The sequence below is a fragment of the Simochromis diagramma genome, unplaced genomic scaffold (genome assembly GCF_900408965.1).
Source record: "Simochromis diagramma unplaced genomic scaffold, fSimDia1.1 OVJJ01000603.1, whole genome shotgun sequence".
In the NCBI taxonomy this organism is placed as follows: domain Eukaryota; kingdom Metazoa; phylum Chordata; class Actinopteri; order Cichliformes; family Cichlidae; genus Simochromis; species Simochromis diagramma.
This window is the reverse complement of record NW_024387414.1, coordinates 14,500,078-14,522,433: the sequence shown is the minus strand read 5'-3', so window position 1 is coordinate 14,522,433 and position 22,356 is coordinate 14,500,078. Positions and strand designations below refer to the sequence as shown.

Genomic DNA, 22,356 nt, shown 5'->3' with positions numbered 1-22,356 from the left:
AAAATGCACAATCAGGTGAGAGCTAGAGAAAAAACGATTCTTCAATTGAGTTTTCAATAAAACTCTGAAAGCAACGGTGAAGCTCTTCTATTATTGAGGTGTTCAGCCAAACTGCAATCACTACAAATCCATCTAAGCAAGAATGTCCCCACCAAGAGATTACATTTGTGGATTTTGGCATGACAGTAGAGAGTTTGTCCTTCTTTTTTAACTGCATTGTGGTCATGGTGCTGACAAGTTCTCAGCAGGATTATGAGACTCTCTTGTCTACACCTTCTGCATGCTTTTTCTAGACTTCCAAACTGTTGTTCAATTTTGACGAACATGGTTTGTGTCTGTGAATTTTGTTTGAGGTTCTTCATCTTGTTCTTACCACTTAGTCATTAAAAAAAAGCACATGGAAATCCAACATTTACCAGAATTCAGCTCACACTGTCCCACATAGCAAGCAGGTCTGGCCCGGATCTGGTATCAAGCCTGCACTGCTGGTTGACTTCTGGCATGATAAGACATATTTCATCCAGATATGGGCCACGCCCGGCATAGATGGCACTGTTTATGTGATGGCATGCCACATCTGGCCCGATTGTAGTTTGGGTTATGTGGCCCAGGCTGATAGAAAACAGGTCTGGCCCGGATCTGGCATCAAGCTGGCACTACTGACTGACCGGTGTCATGGCAGGGTGTCTGTCAACCACATGTGGGCTAGGTCTGGCAAAGATGGCACTATTTATGTTCCTATTTTAGTTAGAAGACCCAAATGCCATGTTGTAACACTATACTGCTATAGTAGCCAACTTTTCAAGTACAGATTTGACAGGTTTGTGAGTGTACACCTTATTCAAAACCTAGTGACGGTTTACTCATCTTTGCCAGTGGGTGGCTGTAGCTCAGGCAGTAGGGCAGGTCACCTACTGATCGGAAGGTTAGTGGTTCGATCTCTGGCTCTTCCAGTCTGCAAGAGTGTGAATGTAGTTAGGAAGCACCCGTTTTAGAGAAAGTGTGTCGTTGGGTGAATGTGGCATATTGTGTAGAGCACTCTGAGTAATGTGGGAGAGTAGAAAAGCGCTCTGTCTGAACAGAGTTTCGTCATGTTACTTTTGGACTGTTATGTTCCGGCACATGTTGTTATTACATGGCTTGATTAAGGTACACATTAGGCTGACATCTGGGCCAGCAGTGTGTCTGCAACTGGCCACGTGCTGGCCCATGTGTGGGCCACCTCTGGTAAACCTGATCTGGGCCACCAAAGGGCCATCATTCTTTGCGGTATGTGGGCCATGTGTAAGCACATTGTGTGGGCCATGTGTAAGCACATTGTGTGGGCCAGATCAGGGCCATACCAATTTTGCTATGTGGAGTCTGGTAATGAGTAATTTCTCCCAATGAAAAACAAAAGAGGTGCCCAAGAGAGTAGCAGTTTTGATATTTTATCTAATGCAGTTATCTGAGGCAAACAGAAAAGTGCCGCAGAGTTGAAAGTGATGTTAAAAATTCATGCCATGATACTTGTTTAAGTCCAGCCCTGTGCTTGCAGTTTTTGAAAAGTCACACATTTAAAAAGGCTGCAGCTGTCTACTTTCAGTTAGAGCTGTGCCTCTGAAACATGACAAAACACTAACAGGTCTCCAGGAGATCGTATCACTGCCAAACTGCAGTAAAACATAAACCTGAATAAAAGTATTTACATGTGAGTTGTGTGTTGTTCTTAGGAACAATCCGTGTGTTGGACTGGAAAGGGTTCTCTTCACATGAAATTATAGACAGTCTTTTTGTGCTTATATTGAAGAAATATGAAGCCACAAAAACTCAAATGCAGCAGTTTGTCACTGGAGTGGTAGAGTTGTCAGACATGTTGTCTGAACACCAGAGGGTCTGATCTGGTCTGCTGGTTGGCTTTGGCTTTAAAGTGTATGATAATTGCTGTGCACTCAGTGGTTTTTCATTGAAATTACTGCTATTCCTGGTGTGTTGATGTCATGCAAACATTTCTTCACAAGAACAAAAACGTACTGAAAGTTCTGGATCTAGATGAAGTGTTTAAAGCATGCTGTTTACTTTAGAAAAAAAAAACTCTGTATGTGACAGCTTTACCTTTATGGATGCACTTTGATCTGTCAATGGGAAAGCATGTAATGATAGCTGAATCACTGAATGAGGGAAAACTGAGATGCATCATGTTTTTGAAAACGTTTTGCTCATTAAGTGTGAAAATGTCCAAGAAATGATTCGCCCTTATTTTTTTTAATTTTTTTTACATTGTGCTTTAAAGGAGCAAGACTTTGTTGTAACTTTTAAAATCTTTGTACCTTTCAGCGTAATATTTTTTGTTCTTGCTGTTAAATATACTATGACCATCAGACCAGTAGTATCTTTGTATTTTTGCATCAACAAGGTGAGTCCCAAAGAGTTATTAGCTGAAAACCTGGCATGTCTAAGCATGGTGTGCAGTTTGTCCTTAATATTTGATAATAGGGTCGGGGGGTGTTACCACAGTGTGTGTCCATAGCCATCTGCAAAACGCGATAGAAGCTCTGTCATGGTTTGCAGCCTTTTTGTGTTGTGGATCTTGTCAAAATTGTTGGAATTATGAACACAAAAAAGTCCTGTCAGATGTTGATGCATGGTAAAATACCATCTGCAAATTATCAGCTTGGGAACAGCTTCATGTTTCAACATGAGAATGATCCCAGACACATTGTCAGTACAGTAAAAGCACACCTGGATAGAAAAGCACATGGTGGAACACGTGTGGTGGACTGGGCTCCCCAGAGTCCAGATCCCAACATTAGTGATGCATCTTGAAAGAGAACAGAACAAAAGGCAGCCAACAGCCAAAGAAGAGTTTTGAATGTCCTTCAGTAACCCTGGAGAACTACTCCTGAAGACCACTTAAAGAAATTAAAAGAAAGCTTGCCTAAGAGAGTTTAGACTGTGCTGAAGGATAAAGGTGGTCACACCAAATATTGACTTTTGTACCGACTTTGTTTCAGCCTAGTCTTGCTGGCAATTCAAAGCTTTATTTATCTAAAATTTGCACGTAAGGCTGTTAGACACACAGAGGACACAGAGACCAGGAATAGTCAACCAGGCAGCAACCCCCTCCCCATTACATCACCGATACAAATCAGATATAAAATTATACTACTTTGTATTAAATGTGTCTCATTTAAAGTCTAAGATAAAAATTTATTTTTGTGCATAATTTCTTTATCTTTATGTCTCAGAGTGTATCCTGACGCTGCAACTTAAAATTCAAAGCAAGTGTAGGTTCTGTATTTACAGAAACTGACTTTTATATTGTGCCCCTATTTCTAAGAGTGTGCTTTCTATCCACATTATCACCAGCTAGAAGGTGCCTCTAAGGACACTCCATGTACACTTTCTTTTATACTGTTTGTAAAAAAAAAACAAACCCTCTTGTCATTGCATTGACTTTGAGTTTATCCTCGAAGAAATTCAACAACATATCTCACAGTGCAAACAGGCAGATTGTGACTCCAGTGATTTTTTTTTTCAGTCTCACTGTTACTGTTGTAGATTTTTGTGCTCTGTGCTTCTGTGATAGTTTCTCACTTTGTTACCTGCTTCTCGTTGCATGCCCGTTCCTCACATTCCTGCCTTGCAGGGGAAATCTACTGCATATGCCCGTGCATGTAATTAGTGAACAGAATGACCAAAGGTAGAGTTTGCTGACTGTGTACAATGTGCACTGCCTGTGTGTACTTTCATGTGATCAAACAAGCTTGTTTGCCCAGTGACTGACACGCTGAAGGATGCAGGCCCAAAAATTAAAAGTTTCTGAGAAGGTGTAGCAGTTCTTAATAAATGTGGTTGCCCGAGTGAATCTGGGCGAGAGCTGGCTATCAAGGGTCAAAACCTAATCAAGAGGGGAAGAAACTCATTTTCACCACCTAAACTAGCAAACACAGAAATAGACACCTGCAGTGACTCTTCAGTTGCACCTGAACACATCTCAAATAAATACTTTACAAAAACTAGACAGTCTGTACTCCCAGGCAACCAGAGGACACAAAAATTCTTATTTTGCTGAAGGTTGAATTTTATAACACTTCAAAATCTTTGAGTTTCTTTGTTGCTTTCACTCCAAGGTCATTTTCTGACTGAAGAAAGTAATAAAGGTGATGTATAAGTAAGAAAAGTACCAAGAGGGGGGAAACAGCCAATCACACAGCTCCCTCCTACTGATGTGAAATGTTTTGTTGGCCGAGTCACTGCTGATTAAGATGTTGCTGCTTTTGGTGCTTAGAAAACTGCAATAAGGGCGCTACAGCAGCTAAAAAGGCGAGGGATGGCGATTTATCATATACAAACTAATGACTGGTTTATCACATCCGATGTCTTCTGATCCTCTGATATATATTCAGGGATTTGAATGTTTGCTTTGGATAGTGTCTGTGCTGTGAACTCTTTGATAGGCGGCTATTTAAAGAAGATCGGATATGCATGTGTAAGTTGTGTGTATCGGATCTGTTTACTGAGTCGCAGATGCCAACAGACTCAATTGACTGATCGGCAAGGAAAGTAATGTTGTGGCGATGGACTCTCTTAAGGTGGTGTCGGAGAGTTGACCAAGATATTGACCAAGATAAGGACAATACCTCCCACGCACTCCATGATGCGCTTGCCAGTCACAGGAGCATGCTTAGTGAACGGCTGAGATCATCAAAATGCACCACTGAATTACACAGGAAGTCACTCCTGCCTTATTTATATAGCTCCAATTTTAATTAATTAATGACACATTTGATTTATTATTTATGATATATTTAATTAATTAATTTTGGTGCTCAATAGCCTCCATACTAAACCTGCTACCTCTGAAAATTCTTTGAAGAACCCTCCAGTGATCCAGTCAGTGATCCAGTCAGTGATCCAGTCCCTCACAGCATGGGGATGCATGGTCCCTCCGCCAAATGTCACCACGAGGAGAGAAGGTACTGTAGATGTTTTTGTTTTGAGTAATGTTTGATGTACTTTCTGTATGAAGGTAAATATGTTGCAAAATGTGAGAGCTTGCAGAATAAAATGTGAGAATTTTACAAGCAAGTTTTCACATGCTTGTGTTTTAAATTTACAGTTACAAAAAATATGAATAAATGTGGAGATTGATACTTACACAGATATACTGAGAGCTTCAAACTTGTAATTCTGATTTTATTGATATTTATTTAATTTTACTTTTACTATTTCCACAACTCTGATCACAGCCTCTCGAATCAGTTAAAACAGCTGCTCAGTTGTGTCCTCTTGAGTCACAAATTCATAAATTTTCGTACTAATAAAAAAAAAGTTGAATTTTTTTTTTTTTGCACATTCACATATTTCATTCTACAGCCTCTAATATTTGGCAGTATATTTACCTTCATATATCTGCTGCATTAGCGTAAAGAAAACAAACATGTTTATCTTTGTGAAAACAGTGATGAGAGTGTGTTTGCCGTTCACGTTTCTGCTACGATGACACATTTCTAACGGTTGGTTCATGCTCATCTCACATAATTTCTTATGGCCAGACAGACGGGTTAGTAAGCAGGTATCTGTATAAAACAAATGCCCGTGTGTGGGGCAATAATTCGGGTAGTCATTAGGTCAATTTACATGCTGAAGAAACTGTACTTTCCTGTTGTACCACTTGAGGCTTGGGCCTAGTTATGTAATAGTCCTGCACTTGTTTGTTCCTGTTGTTTCTGGTCTCTGAGTTCTGGCTGGAATGGGCAGGTCTTGTCTTCACCTTTAGGTGGGGTCTTTGGTTTCCTGTCTTTCAGCCACTATACCTGCTTCCTGTCATTGTCATCAGGAGCAGTATATATGGGCCTGCTTGCATTCTGTGGGAGAATGCTTCAAATCAAAGTTTATTTCTATAGCACATTTTGAAAGACCAATAATAATCATCGAAGTGCTTCACAGTCGACCACAAGACACATAAAATTCGGGAGAGAGTATAAAAAGCAAACAGGGAATAAAAAACACTTTTGCATAGTGCAGAGCAAACCAGATGAAGGTCAAACTAGTTTGATTCAAAAGTAAATAAGTGAGTTTTTAGGTGCGATTTGAAAGATTGGATAGACTCAGACATGCGAATATCAGCTGGGAGGTTATTCCAGAGTCTAGGTGCAGCAATAGCAAAGGCTCGATCACCTCAGGTCTTTAACCGAGACCTTGGTTGCACTAAGAGCAACTGACTCGAAGATCTTAGTGCTCTCTTGGGGTTGTACAAGTGCAGGAGATCAGTTAGGTAGCTAGGCGCCAAGTTTTTTAAAATTTTAAAAGTGATCAAAAGAATTTTAAAGTCAATACGGTATTTAATGGGGAGCCAATGTAAGAAGATAAATGCTTTATCTTCTCAGGCGCCTAGATTGCATTTATGTATTTTGGTGTTTCCCCGGGTACATTTTGCAACATATTTGCTCTGCTTTTCTAGTCGAGCTGGTCCGTCCTGCTGTCTGCCTGTCCACCCACCAGCATCTCATGACAGCCTCGATGAACAAATCCTTCGCATTCAGATCATAACCTGTTGCATTCATTCTCTCTTCTGAGTCACTTTGTGCCAGTAAACCAGTTTCAGTATAACACAGTCCGTCTCCTTGAAGTGCACTTTGTCGAAAAATACAGTCTTGTATAAAATGCTGAGTTAATACATTTTAATTGCATTGGTGTATTTCATACTTGTTTTGTTCTAATAACAGGGGGAATGAATCGTGTTCACAGTGGACTTTATCTTGTTTTTCCTTGACTTTTTTCTTTCAACAGCATCAGATTAGAGTACAAACAAGACTCAGATCAAAGTATGTGAATGTATTCATCTTCACTTTGTGGCCATGTTAATCTTAAAATAAAATGATAGCAGATAAGAAAGAGTCTACCTTCTCCCAATAGTTTCGGGTCCAGACGTCTCTCTTTATGTGGATCTCCACAGCATTTTTATTCCTTGTTCCCTTGTTCCACATCTTCAAACAATGTCCCACATTTTGACTGGCTCTGCAGGAAATGCACTTCTCTAAAGTCCCAAAACATTGATCCGGTTCATCTTTGCAAATTTTGTCAATTATGATGGAAACAACCCTAAAAAAAGGAAGTGCCATTATGTTCCTAGAAATAGAGTTTCTATTCTTTCTGGACAGGAAGTGGAGGGACACAGTAGATAAAGATTGCTAAAATTGCCAGCTTTGGCAGCCTGTGGCTACATCCAAACTGTGCTGGGTTTTAATTTGGATGCATCCAGACAGAAGAGAAGTTGAAATAACAGAGAAATAAAAGAGATTACAGGAGTATATAAAGACTTTCACATGAAAGCAAAAGAACAAACTTTAGCTTCCCTTTATCCTTATTGTATTTACTCAGTAATAGAGCAAAATGTATATTTATCCTGCACAGTTTATTGCATTTTTATTTGTAAGTTATGAAAATTTAGGGTTACATCTCAGTCCCATTTTGTCCCATGCAAACTCAGTGTTGTCATGTTTACTTCTGAACACCCTACAGCATAAAATGGTGAGATACAGATAATAATGTCAATCTGTAGACCTGCACAGTGTGGTGAAGCTATTGCTGACATAGGCTGCCCAAAAACTTCTAGATATTTACATAGGCGTGTACGTTAATGGGTTAGAAATACCTGGGCAAAGTACAGAAGATGTTGTGAAATAGCCGCACTGTTCATAAGTTGTTCTGCTGGTCTCCGGTTTGGCATTTTGGCTCTTTCAATCATGTGTGTTGGTTTTTTAACCAATCATAGGAGCTTGTTATCAGCTTATAGTAACAACTATATGCTGGATAGCTTAGCTTGAAAGATACCTTTGTAATTTACTGTGATAGTAAAAACCAGGTAGATACTCAGTTTAAACAAAAAAAAAAAAAATTAAAAAGAGGCTTAAAACAAACTGAACAGCAAGCCCCAGAAAAATCAAAGAAGTTTTTTATTGTTTTATTTTTTGACAATAAACAATTGCGAACCCATCTGTCACTTAAAATGACCACGTCCTTAATTGGGCAAAGATTTGAATCTTAATAAAATTTGAATTGGATTTTATTAATGTACTTATGTCACATAACTTCTACAAGTTAAAAGTCTTGCACAAGCTCACATCCACCAGCCCCCTTCGGCCGTCCGTCAGACTGTACGCGCGTTTCCAGGTGCTATGACGAGGACAACGCGGAAGTGAATTGTCAACAGTCCAAAGAGCCGCTGAAAGAAACTATCCTCCGTCCAGACACGATGGCAGAGGGAGAGTCTAAATGTTGTGCTGATTGTTCCTATTATATCATCAAATTCATGCTGTTCATCTACGCCTGCTGTTGGTGGGTGAGTACAGACACGATTATCCTAAAACCTAGAGTGTGCGCTTTGTTTGCTCGGAGATCCCGGCTGGCAGGGAGGGAAGGCTGGGTGTGTTTGTGTGTATGTGTGTGCTTGTGTGTGCTTGTGTGTTTATCTAATGCTTTTGATTTGTGGGTATGCGAGCTCCGGTCAGATCCGTGGGGTGGACAAAGGGTGATCCGGTCTTATTTCGTTTTTCTAATAAAACCATGGGCTTTGTAAGCTACACCTGTGGACGGACAGGTGCTGTAGGATATTGCTCACAGAAACCTTCCGCCGCCACACCCTCCTTGCGTACCTTTACCCTACCCGAATGAGAACTGGGTAAATTAAATTAAATTAAATCAAAATAAAACAGAGAAAAAAGGAAGAACGGACGAGGCGTCATTTTTCACGCAGGAGTCTTGTGTCCTCCCGTGGTCACTGTACCACAGTACGGGTCATGTGGACCGATGAGCCACATGTAAATCAAATGACAGTGACAGCACTGCAGCAGCGTCGCTTCAGTAGTTTTTCATTCAATCTGCTGACCACTTAACTCCACGCAGGCTATCAGTAAAGTTTCTGTTTTTCTTCCGTAGAATTTTTTTTCAGTGTGTGGAGCATTTTTATTTTATTTTATTATGTTTTCGGAGGTTTGTAATTGAGTGGCAGTGTGAGATCAGGGCTCTGACACGCAGTCCGCTGCACTGCTCCTTGTTCTTCTTGTCTGATGGTTTGGATTGTTTGGGGTCACTGATGCATTGAAAAATTATATGGGGACATTTTTTTTCTGCAGAGGTTCATACTGACTTGGAGGAAGGACGCATTAGAGGATCTGAACGGAAAATGATCAGTTATGATGAAAGTATTACATTAAATGCATTTTAAAAATCCACCTAAAAGTTATTTAGACTTTTACTTTTATTTGTTTACATTTAGACTGCTGCTGTACAGGTCACTGATGAAACACTGCAAATGAGTCAAAACTCTCCAGCCATCATCAGTCATTCCCATCGAGGTTCCTCAGCATAATGCTGCCATAGCAGACTTTCTGGGAGTTATCTTGTTTTCCCTTTAGGACTTTTTGAGGAACGACAGACATAGCCTGCCTGGAAACGACCTGCAGATTATCTTTTCCAAGTGTGTGTGTTTGAGTGATAAAGCCATCTGAGATAAGAGCAGGAGTGTATTGTAGCTTCTTGCATTAGAACAGTTTAGGCCAGTTTAGCACATGCACATACACGGCAGAGTAAAACTTTGCAGATAGTAGTCCAACACTATCTACTTTTCTTTTTTTCTTTTTTCTTTTTTTTTATAGCTATAATTGGGAAAACCACACAATCTCCCAGACAGAAGCACCTGGAACTCCCCAAGCACAGGAAGCCGAGGGTCCCAAATTATTTTGTATGCCCCTGTGAGGACCCACACTTCATATAGACACTGAAGGTTTTCAAGGTTATTAAAAGTAGTCGTACAACATACAATACCCAGTTTGCTTCAGTTTAAAACGACCAAAACACATACCCTTTTCATTAGTGTCATGTCTACATTAAAACGTGCAATTTCCTATAAAGAAATTTTTGATTTAGCCTTCTACATATTGGATCTATATTTGAATAAAATGGTGTGGTGGTTTACACATTTGCCTAACAAGTAAAATATCTCCTGGCTGCTTTCTGGGTGGAAACACAAACTCCAGCTTCAAACTCTGCCAGATCAAATATACAGAGCAACCTGTTGTGATGACACTTTGTGATTTTTTTTTTTTTTTTTTTTTGAGTGGCTGGAAGCCTGCCTTTATCGTTGCTGTCATTTGATCTGGGGCTGTGAAAGTAATTAAATTTGATTTTTAATTATGAATTTGGCAACCAACAAATAAAACCAGGAAACCTTTGAGAAAAACTTCAATCTGACAATGCTGCTCTCATTTTGATGATGAAATGATTGCTACAGATAATAATAAGTCTCAGAGCAGACTGTGCACCTGATTTTAGTCATATAATCTTTCAGAATAGAAGTATATCATTATATATGATCCCAGTTTAGTTGACATGTTAGCGTAGTTTTGTTCTTACATTTCTCCACCTTATCTTCTACTTTAATAACCAGATATATGGGGGGATATAAACAATGGCTAATTATTAGATCAATAACGCATTGAGATATGCCAATTCTGATATAGTTACAACCAAAGCGTCACATGAATTTAAACAGTTAGTCTACAGTTTTCAAAGGATGTCATGTTGGTTGTTGAGCTGTAAATAAACTTTGACTTTTCAGCCATCTGTTTAATTCAGTCTTACTAATGCTTGGCTTAAACTAACACAGAGTGTTAGTTTAAGCCAAGCAGAATTTCAATAAATGTTAACACTAAAGTGGATGTACTATGTTTTCCTTTTTTTTGTCATATATAAAAATATTGTGACAGTGGTGGATGGAGGTCATTGTTTGCTTCAGTAATCCCTGTGAGCAAAAAGCTCAGGCTGAAGTCTAAACTCTCTGTTTCAGACAGGGTCTTTTTTTCTACTCTTGGTTTTCACAGAGAATGGATATCCCTAATATGGTCGTCTCAGGCACACGGCTCTGACTGCGGGTACAGAAACCCCACTGACCCATTCTTCAAACCTTTTGCTTACGAGGGTCAGCCAATCGGAAGAAAGTTGTCTTTTTGCTTTAGTAGAATAAAATACAGTGCTGGAAATCAACATTATTATAAATCCGCTCACCAAGTTTTCTAAACACCTGAAAGGTATTACAGCGAGAACAGTTAAGTACAGCCAGGCCGGTTGGAAATAGGTATCGTGACAGTAATTAACAACTTAAGCCGGGCTTTCCACTTCAGGTCTCTGCACATTTGCATTAAAAGGGACATTTTGTGGGTCATGTTACTCTTTTTTTTTTTTTTTTTTTTTCTTTTTCCATACAAACTTATCCCTATGATGTTATCTGATGATGATGATAAGTCCGATAAGTAAGTGATTAAGAGATTCTAAAGAACAAAAATATAGCATTAGAATGCAAAACTTTTGCAAATAAGATGAGATTAATGCAGCAGAAAAATCATTAATCTTTGTATAGCGTGTTAAACATTTTAATTCAGGTTAATTATTTTATCACTGAGTGCAAGCTCAGTCCTGCTGTTTATTTCTAGAGCTCTGAAACTTTAAACTGGATGCATTTAAACTGTTACTGCGCCATAGGATAATAAAGTAAACGTGGAAATCTCTTTAGCTTATAAGCAGATTAAACTGAAATTCATTTCATTGTTTGAACAGGTATTCTTTGTGCGCTCTGTATTCCTCTAGCAGATGAATAGAAATTAATACATGCACGTTCCTGTGACAATGTGTTGCTTCAATTATTGTTTTTAGCAAAGCACAACTTAACAAGTTGCACATTTAAAAATTGTTTCCCCACCAGAGAACGTAGTTCCTGTGGCACATAGACAGTAGAGGTGGGAATCACCATACATCCCGCGATACGATATTATCACAATATTTAACGCACGATACGATGTTATTGCAATTTTTAAAAATATTTTGCAATATTCAGATTCTGTACATAAAGGTAAACTTTATCAATATTCATTTTATCTAATATCAAATTCTCGCACTCAGTCTTTCTCTCATTTCAGTCAGTTTTATTGTTGACAAACTTGAACGGTTTGTATTACAGTCTAGTCCAACTTAACTGAACGCAACCATCTGGTACAATTATCGCTATTTATGAAAACTATGCAGCCCATTCAGAAACCGAAGAATTTGAAAGTAAATTAAAACAAAATATAATTTTACATTAAATAAAAATTTTTTAAACTTAATTAAAATAAAACATGTCTTAAATTAAAATAAGTAAACTGTCATGTTTATTGCTGCCATAAAAAAGTTAAACATATTTGGACAGTGAAGGAATGTCAGGATTCTTGCTCAGAAAAAGGATCAACATGCTCTGAAGTCAGAGCACAAACTTTTTTTGTAACAAAATATCGATTTCTGCTGTCCCTGTATCGATACATTATTAGCAAACAAAATATCACGATACTACACAGTATTGATTTTTTCCCCCACCCCTAATAGACAGACACAGAAAACTTTAAGCTTGACATCTGGTTTTTCCACAGGTTCTTTTCTGTAGACAAAAGTAGTGGATCAGTACTGGAACACAGAGTTAATGCACACAGAGTTGTCCGACCAGTAAAAACTGGGCCACATCAGAGTATATTGACCATTTAATCCCGAAACAATAGCCTTACTTGTGACTATTTATTTTTTTTAAAGGCAGTAACGTGAAGTGATATAATTTGATTCTTGAACGTGATGTTTATTTCAACAAATACCTCCAAATGGGAGATATGACTGCAACAGTTTATACTGCTGGCTTACAAGCTTGTCTTTTTTTTGTCTTCCTTTCTGGGAAATACTGTATAACCAACCATGCAGCTGCTCCCTCTCATAGATGATGTGACAGACTGTATATTTTTGAAGACGGATGGCTAATTGAACTTGGTGCACTTAGAAAATTCATTTATTTGTCTCTTCTGAAAGAACCTTTTGAGAAGTTAATTTGCGATGGGAGAAAGCGCAAAAAGGAGTAGAACGGGAGGCAAAGGCATAAGACTCAGTAATGGGTTTATTATGGAGAATGAATGCTGCCTTGATAGGGAAGGTGAAACAGATAAACATGTTATATTTACTTTGATCCTGCTGCTCGTTGACTCAGTCACATTAATAAGATATTTTTTGCCACATGGTGCCTCTGAATAAAGAGTTCTGGCACATCCTCCTGGAAACCTAGACACAAAGATTGAACGCCAACAGCGATTCTCATAAAATGTTTCCTGCAACAGGTGCTCAAATCTTTTTTTCAGTTCACCGCATGATGCTACAGTAATCATTTCACACTATAATATAATATAATGAGTAATGAAAACAACAAGTAGTGATGCACCAGTTGGTTTTGGAGAAACAGAGGACTCTGCAGTGTGAGTACTCTTGTGGAGATTTACTAGAATTCAGAGCTTCACTTTCTAAAATGTCAGTCGGTAATTTAAACCACCTGTAAAAAGAAACTCGAGCGGGTTACTTTCAGATCTCTTTGTGCTTCTTCATTTGGTTTTGTTTTTCTTTTGCTCTTAATGACCTGTTTTTCACCCCCATTCAGCGTTTTTGCAGAACAGGATGTGCGCGTGCTGGCTATCAACTGCTTAGAGTGTAAATGTCCAAACAATGCGGTGTATATTTTGGAGGAACAATGTACAGAAGATGATGAGTCATTTCCTGCTTACTGTGGGAATGATTTAACCCACATTAGGACAACAGATTAATCTCCTCTGGCTCTGTGTTCTGTATTCAAATGGAGAACAGTTGACAAAGAGTAAACGCAGGATTCAAGCAAAGCTCGAGGGTGACGAGAATGCCTCGGGTCATGTTTAACAGTGTTTGAACGCCGCTTTGATTTAAATTCTTATTCCGAAATTAGCATGAAGTGAAATAATGTAAACAACTGATTAGGAGGACAGAACAGAGGAGCACGACTGGAGAGGTGCAGAGAGGATTTGTCAGAGGTTTTGATTGCCGTCTGTAATTTGTCACAAATTGTTTGTTCCTGTCATCTGAATCTCAGAGAAATGTAAAAGCAGCTGGAGTTCTTCCAATAACCTTCCCGGCATGTTCCCAAGTTTGCTGCTTTCTTTCAGTTTGCTGCGTGAAGTTATTTGCTGCTCTTAACCTTTACTTACCCAGTGAAGGTTGACTGAGCTCACTAACACACAGGAAAACGCTGGGATGTCATATTTTTGAATTTTTGTTGCGTTTACTTTGAGACCATTAAAACATTCATCTGTAAAGCCCAAGGTACAAAATGTAAAAACTCAAATGCTAGCTCGTGCTCTGGTGAGATCTCTGTCCACTGTTCACAAGAACTCTGCCTACAGTGTTGGAGAGAATTTTGGTCTTTACCCAAATCGTCCTCATGAGGAAGGTCAAATTTGTCATTTTCACTCTTGACACACCGATTTAATATTTAATCCAGTCTAATATTTTCAGTGTTAATACATTTTGCATACAATCATGATCTCATTAGTCATGAGCATTACTTATCTTCCACATTAGTAAGTCATGCTTTGGGTCTTCCTAACACCAATATCCTGAAATTAGGATCATGGTCAATGCTATGAAATGCTGATATGTTCCCATATTTTCATTCTTTTGATTTCTATAACTGACCATGTAGTTGTAAAACTCCTGAACGCATATTTGGAGGTGATCACAGATTATTCGGGTATATATTTACCTCAATGATGCAATGCTCAGAGAAATTTGCAAAAAAAACTCAAGATCTACGTCACAGACTCCACAGGCCTCGGCATGCTACATTTTAAAGTTCATGACAATACAAAAAAGACTGAACATGTATGACTTGTTTGGAAGGGTTACCAGAACAAAGCCCCTTCTCTCTAAAGAGAACACAGCAGCACAGTTGGGTTTGCAAAAATGCATCTGAACAAACTACAAGGTTTCTGGACACTGGACAAGGTCATTTGGACAGTCGAGGCCAAAGTGGAGATGTTTAGCCACATTTGATGATTAACAAACATAGGAACCGTCCACTAGTGGTAGAGGGCTGAAGCTTGATTTTAACTTCTTTATATGCCAGAATACTCTATCTAAATGTGAGGCCATCTTTCCAACAGCTTAAGCTCGGCTGAAATTGGCTCGTGCAACAGGACAATGATCTCAAGCATAGAAAAAAAATCTTCAACAGAAGATGTTGCAGCAGCCCATCCCATCCCAGTCCAGACCTGAACCTGAATACATAACTGGATGCCCACAGTCCTCAGTGAACTGAAGCAACGTTGTAAAGAAGAGTGAGCCAGAATTCATCTGCAATGATGTAGCAGACAGAAAAATTGTCTCCAGAAAGCATCACAGACCCTTTCGCTATTGGTTTAGCATTGGCTTGAGGTCAATATAAACACACAGATCTGGATGCATATTTATTAGCCTTTATTATAATTTGAGGGGTTTTTGTAATGCATATGATCATTAACCAAAGGACTAGAGAAAGATTCTAACATTATGTGATAAGGTACATCAGTGTAAATTCATGGAAACGTGGTATTTATATATGGTACACTTGCCTACTGCGTATTAAAGTCCATACTGACAAGGAATAAATGTGAAAGATGGAAATCAATGCAATAACTTGTGAAAAGAGATTTTTCATCCATAGCATGACCTTTTTAGAGGAAAGCTCATCAAAGTTCTTAGAACTGGCTGTCTGGCCACAATTAATAAATATGCTAGAAATTTGAGACAGGTTAGTAAATTGTTATGTTATTTGTTAGATATTTACACCTGGGGAACAAAATCCACATTTACTGAGCTGCTGGACTGGCTAAAAATAGCCTATGATGTCATTCTGAATGTAGATGACAAGATTTCCTTTTCTCTCAGATCTAACAGGTGCTCTGATTATCACTGTTCATAGGGAAAATATGAGAGCCAGTATAGTTTACAGATATTTGTTAGTTCCATGTTGGTTTCTTAACTCTGCTTTAGCTTTAAAATGTCTCCAAAAGCTAATTTAAATTAGGACGCAATAGCAGTGACAATCCTAAAGTTACATTTCTTTTCCTTTTCTGTCTGTGCTATGTCTGCAGATTGTACCCTGGTTTCAAAGCTGCACTGCATGCCTTTATAGCTGTGAGCTGTGTCCAGTAATAGCACCACGAAGTTGTTTTAGCAGAGTGTAATAGGTTATAAACTACCACTTGATCTTGGCCTAATGCCCTGAAACTGTTGCCGAGCCATCTGCAGCTAAGTGCATGATGATAAACAGTGTGTGACCTGTTTTATTTTATTTTCCCGAGTACGTTTGTTAGAAATCTGTTTGCATGAATCAGAATGATCCTCAAACAAGACAGACTCTTTGTGGAGATTATCACTCTTGACTGTTGACATATTCTATCCTTGGCAGAAATTTCAAATTGCTGTTTAAAAGGCTCTAAGTGATCTCCTCTCCTCTTGGCTGAATGGAAGCGAGTTGGTGGCGTACAGGCCAGCGGCCAGTAAGAGACCATAACAGACACCAAGCAGGGACATGTAAGGGAAAGGCATCATGGTGGATTATAAACAGTGTCGGACCTTCTGAAATCTGCATAGGCCCCCCTCCCCCTTTTTCTCTTTTGCTGTGATGCGCTGTGCATCTCACAGGATGGCTGAAATCAGATTGGGAGGGGGGATGGCGGCAAACAGCAATTAGCAATATGTCATACAATGGTGTTTGCAGAAGCAATATGCCGTGATTATCGGATCGTTTAGTCTGCTTCTCTGCTCACGCCATGCATTTCCCTCTGCCTCTCGCTCACTCTCTCTCCGAAACATTGCTACTTTGATATTTCTGTCCACAATAAGCCAACAAGGCAGAATTAAAGCGATGTTTTCTCCATTTCCTCCTCTGATCTATTCAGTACCAGGGATAGCGCCAGGTGGCTTAACACAAATATCCTAAATTTGTCTGTTTACAGCATACCTCACAAGCAGAAAAATAAACCAGCTCTTCTATGTTTTCTCAGTAGCAGCCTTCCTGATAACAAGCTTCAATTATTATAGAAAAACAACAATTTCATTACAGTCATTGCTTTGAAAATGAAATGGGAAAAGTTATTTTTTTCAGGGTACAGAAGAGAAAATGCTTGTGTTTTTTTTTTTTTTTTGGTAATGGATATGTGGGTGAATATTGCAAGAAGTCGTGCTCATTTTAACCCTTCCAGCATGCAAAAACAGACCAAATAACTGAAATCAGTATAAATGGATTGTTGCAATTTGGCCAGTTTCCACTTCAGCTGCCTGATCCTATTTCAGGACGTGCCATGTGCTATTTGGCAGTCAGTGAGTTTGTATAAATGGCTCTTTTAATTTTAATTTAGCCTGGAAGTCATTGTTGAAACACACTCGGTCATTTAAATTTGTTTCAGCAAATGCATAGTTGTTAACATTTAGCTGCTGTTATTGAGAAACACTGTTCTCAGACTGAAATTTAGTTTTATATAGTGCAAAAGCATTTGCCTCATAACTGATTTTTTTTTTCTTGTTTTGTTTTGTTTATTTGCATATTTTTCACACTTAAATGTTTCAGATCATCAAACAAAGATGGCGTGAATAAATACAAAATGCAGTTTTGAAAAGGGGGGGGAAAAAGTTATCCAAACATACATGACCCCATGTGAAAAGTAACTGCCTCTTAAATCTAATTCTGCCACCATTTGTAGCAACTGCTAAAGAGTCTTTCACTTCCATGTGCAGGAATTTAGGCCCACTCTTCTTTGCATACTTGCTTTAATTCAGCAACACTGAACGATTTAAAGAACGAACAACCTGTTAAAAGTCAGGCCAAAGTATCTCGCTTGGATTTAGACGTTTCGTGACACTACCGCCATCCTGCATAACTCTTGGTATGATGTTCGTTTTCATAAAAAGCTTCATCAGTTTTACGCCAGCTGTAACGGGACTCGAACCTTTCAAAAATGTAAACTTTTGTCTCGTCAGTCCTCGTCAGCTATTGTTGAGTTTCTTTAGATCACAGCATGATGTGATGCTTATTGAGATCCCTGTCCCTTTGTTGAAAGTGCTGCAGCTGCTATACCATCTATAAGATAACTGCAGATGAGTTAGTGAAATCGTACTTCAGAATTGGTTTTAGTAAAAAGAAAATTATTTCTTCTTTAGCACATAAACACAGTGTGGTGATAAATAGAAGGATGCAGAAAAGATGGTGCAGAAAGCTACAATAGTCAGAAGGAAAGTACACAAACCTGAAGGAGTTGGCCTGATTTGTACACAATGAAATAGCTGGCAGTGGACAGATGCAAGGATATTGATGGTCACACCGTCGAGCAATAGACAGGATGTATGTTAAATCACAAGACACAATCAGATGGCTGATCAGTTTGTTTCACTAACTTATTTACACAAGGCATAAAATTATCACTAATATATATAGATTTTTTTAATGTTGCCCTAATACTCCTTAAGAAAGATGTGACCATTTTACAAATGATAATGATCAGAAGGTGGGGAAATACTTCACAGCACTTTATTAGCTAGATTGATATGCATAGAATAAGCCAAATATTTGAGGTTATATGGTGCAGTTTGCTCAAAGTGTGTCTGTAATAAACAAATTAAAATTTTTAAGTGAGCCAGAAGAGTATAACACACACACAGGCTTGCTTTGACACAGTAGAACAGCCTGTCGTTTCTAAAGATAGGATTCAAAACAGCATCACGTGAGGTGGTGATAAGTTTCCTCACGGTGTCATTTTAGATGCAGGAACCTGAGGATGTCAGCGCTGGAAACACCGCTGTAAGGGAACAACAAAAAAACAGTTTTATATTGAGACCGACCACTCATTCAAACGTCTACACACTTGACCCTGCTCCTCTCTGTGCAGGGGTTGTGTTGTGTTTTTAAAAAAAATAAATAAATAAAAAATACCCCCCCAAGTAATTTGGGTGAGCTGACCCTTTGCGCTCTCCCCTCTCTCATTTTGCTCCTCCTAGACTTTGACAGGTTTGTTTGCTGATTGCTTAAATAGCTTCTGCCACTGTTAATTTGACTTAATTGACCTTTTGATTAGGGTTCTCATTAACAATTCTAATGTCTACACAGGAGCCTTCTTGTGATATATTATTCAGCTGGCGTGCAGCAGTATGTGGCTGTTCAACAATGCTTCTTTCACAACACAACAGAAAGAATAATGGAGCTGTTGGTCTTTATATGTTTAAAAATATACCTATGTTGAGGTATAATTATGTGAATCCACTCTAAATGGAGGTTCTTGAGCTAAACCGGCCTTGCAAGTTTCGCTTGAATCGAATTGAAATTTATAGCATTGAGCACAAAAAGGGACAAAAAAACCCACTAATTTCTGTCGAGAAATATAATTTGCTATTTGTGAAAGTTTGCTTTGTTCATGTGATACTGCTCTGTTTCACAGGAACATCCTGCTGAGTTTCCAATTATCAGTCCGTAATGCCAGTGCCCTGTTTCGTTTCTACCCATCTTTTGTCTTTAATGGGAAAACTCTAGCCTTCTCCATCCTGATGTGATGACTTTGTATGGATGATTGGTTACTTGAGAACTTAAAACTGAAGATTGAAGAGAACTGAAAGAGAAGCAATGACAAAGACAGAAAAGTGTGTATTTATGGCTGTGTATAAACAATCTAGGCAATTTGCTTCACAGCACTGATGGTTCTTAAATGTTCTTTTGAATTGATTGTTGAATTATGTTGGAGTAATGTGGTGAAGGGAAACTCGAACAAAGACACTGTGTGCCTGCATGTGTCAGACTATACAAAACTTCAGAGAACCTAATTAAGAAACTAGTATTTACAATAACAACGCTGAATTATCTGTTACCATAGTCCACTACAGTCTGGCGATTATACAGATTATAATTGCTTAATTTATTTATCATTTCTTACCCTTGTAGCTCTACAAGGGTATGCCTATAATTATGTCAGTGTTTGCCAGGATTTCTTTCTTTGTTGTTTGATAAAGAAACTATTAAAACGCTTTATACAATTGGCTTTAGAAATGGACAAAAACATTTTGCTTCTGTATACCACCAAAGTGGAATTTAAATGAAACATTCATGATTTGATTGAGGTGCAGACTTTATGCTTTATAGGCATATAGATTTTTATGCTTGTTGTTGAGGTTTCTGTCTAAATCAGACAGACTCACATGGACCATCATCCATAGACTGTACATGAGAGATTGGGAGACTGGCACAGCTTATTGGTGTGAAAAGTGAAGTCAGTGTGAAAGTACCTTTAAACTGCATTTTATAATTATTTGCTTTAGGGTGAGGCTACCATGTGGTTTACAAACTGCTATAATATGAGTGTGCAGTGTCTCTTGGTTTCTTAGTCCGATTCACCTCCTGGTCATCACATACAGTGTGAGGGCTACACTAACCAACAGGTGATGTCACAGCAGTTACATTTATGTGAATACGTTTGTGTGACTTGTTATTAGCTGACGGTAGATGTATCCACTGTGGCCCATCTTTGTGGTTGCAAGGAGTGGTTGTTTGAGTTCTTGTTACCTTCCTGTCAACTCAAAGCTAATTGGCCTTTCTCCTCTGACCTCCAGCATCAACAAAAATCCAAACCTATCTGTCCCTGTGTCGAAATATTAATTGCCTTATTGTTAAATCAAGCATTGACTGTGAAAACCACGTTTTTTTGGGGGAAGCAAAGTTCAATTTCACTAGCTATATCCAGCCCTGATTACTGCTGGACCTCCTGAATCAAGAAATCACTTAAATAGAACCTGTCTGACAAAGTGATGTTGCTGTATTTTCCTTCTAATATGTATGACCTTAAACTTAAGTATTGTACGCGTCTCTTTCTCTGTTGTCTTTGAGACCTGGTGGTCTAAGCACTTTCCGTTTTTTTCCACCTCAATGTTCCCTGCTAAGTGGTAGCTGACGAACATGTAATTGTGGAAATTAAGCTTTGGCCCACTGAATGTTTTATTCTCTTAGTTATATTTAAATCTGCAGAAACTGAGCGAACCTAGAAACCTGCTGGTTTCCCATCATGTTCAAGCTGATGACTAATCTGTCCTAACTGCTTCTCTTGTGTGTTTCCAGCTAATAGGCGGATGTATCCTGGGTATTGGCATCTATGCAGAAGTAGAGCGACAGCAGTACAAGACACTGGAGGGTGTGTTTCTGGCCCCATCTATAATCCTGATCCTACTTGGCATCATCCTATTTGTTGTTTCATTCATTGGAGTCTTGGGTTCCCTGAGGGATAATATAACTCTATTGAAAGTGGTGAGTGGTGAAGTATTGTAAATTGCCTTTGCATCATTGTTATTTGTAAAGATGCAAATACCCCCCCCCCCCACACACACACACACACGCAGTTTAAACTAAACCAGTCTGTCTTACTTTCTGGGATTTAAAGACAGACAAACAAACAGAAAAAGCTGTTACTGGATGAAACTGGTTGAGAGTTGCATGATGCTGCACCAAAAACCTAGTTGGAATTGCTTTGCTAGCAGATCGTTTGCTTATAAGATGCCAACTTGTCTGCAAACACTTTCCAACTGAAACTGTGTGAAGAGTGTGACACAAACCAGAAATAGAGATTGTTACGTTTTGGAAACATGTTTGTTTCACTGGTAAAAGCACAACTTTTACTTCAGCTGTAGCAACGTGCTAGCAACCAAAACAATCAATAGGAGGTATTTGGTGCAGCATCACATTTGCAACTGATTTCATTGCCAGCAACCAGTCAGACAATGTATATTTTCCCTAGCGACTGGAGGATGCTCACACCAGTCTCTAAGCTGGAGTGAGTAATGGCTTATTACACTAAGGAGAGTCATTTGACATAATGTACTAAATTTTTGCTTCTGTTATGTACTAAAACTATAGGAAGAAATGCAATGAACTGACTGGTGAAAAATCAAGACACACTGTATTACAAATTACTTAATAAGCAACTAAACAACTGGAGTCACTGCCAGATGCATGAAAAGACAAACTTGTGAAGATGGCATCTATATTCAGGATTTTATGAAAGCACAGAGCAAGACCAGAGTGTTCTGGTCACTGGTTGCTTTAGAGATTAACTAGGATGGGAAGGAAAGGTCTTTCTGTATGGACACAGTACACAAACTGTTAAAAGATGCACACAAAGGCACTTTAGAAAACGTTATCTCAATTTTTTTGGGGGGGGGGGGGGGGGGTATGCTTGAACTCAATAGAACAATGAAATTAACATGTAAAGTGTATAATATCTCATTTCTCTTCTCTTGTCTGGTGCACCACAGTTCATGTACACCCTGGCAGCGTGTCTGCTCCTGGAGCTGGTCGGAGCAATCTTGGGGCTGGTGTTTCGCAACCAGGTGAGTTGCCTCAAGTGTTAATCAGTTCCCTACCATTTTGAAATGCTCTGACTTCAGCAGGTGGGCAGTGAAGGCATGTGTTTTATTTCACGTAGCAGGGAGCAA

At 38.8% G+C, this 22,356-nt stretch overlaps 1 protein-coding gene across 1 annotated transcript in view; it reads left to right on the top strand.

Annotated features, from left to right (window-relative positions):
- Positions 1-8,119: 8,119 nt before the first annotated feature.
- Positions 8,120-22,356, top strand: part of tspan15 (tetraspanin 15) — a 41,163-nt gene continuing 26,926 nt past the window's right edge. Inside the window, exons 1-3 of the mRNA XM_040011449.1 lie at positions 8,120-8,326; positions 20,987-21,172; positions 22,177-22,251. Coding sequence (XP_039867383.1) covers positions 8,240-8,326; positions 20,987-21,172; positions 22,177-22,251 — 348 coding nt within the window. The 5' untranslated portion in view covers positions 8,120-8,239. The remainder of the gene's footprint in view (positions 8,327-20,986; positions 21,173-22,176; positions 22,252-22,356) is intronic.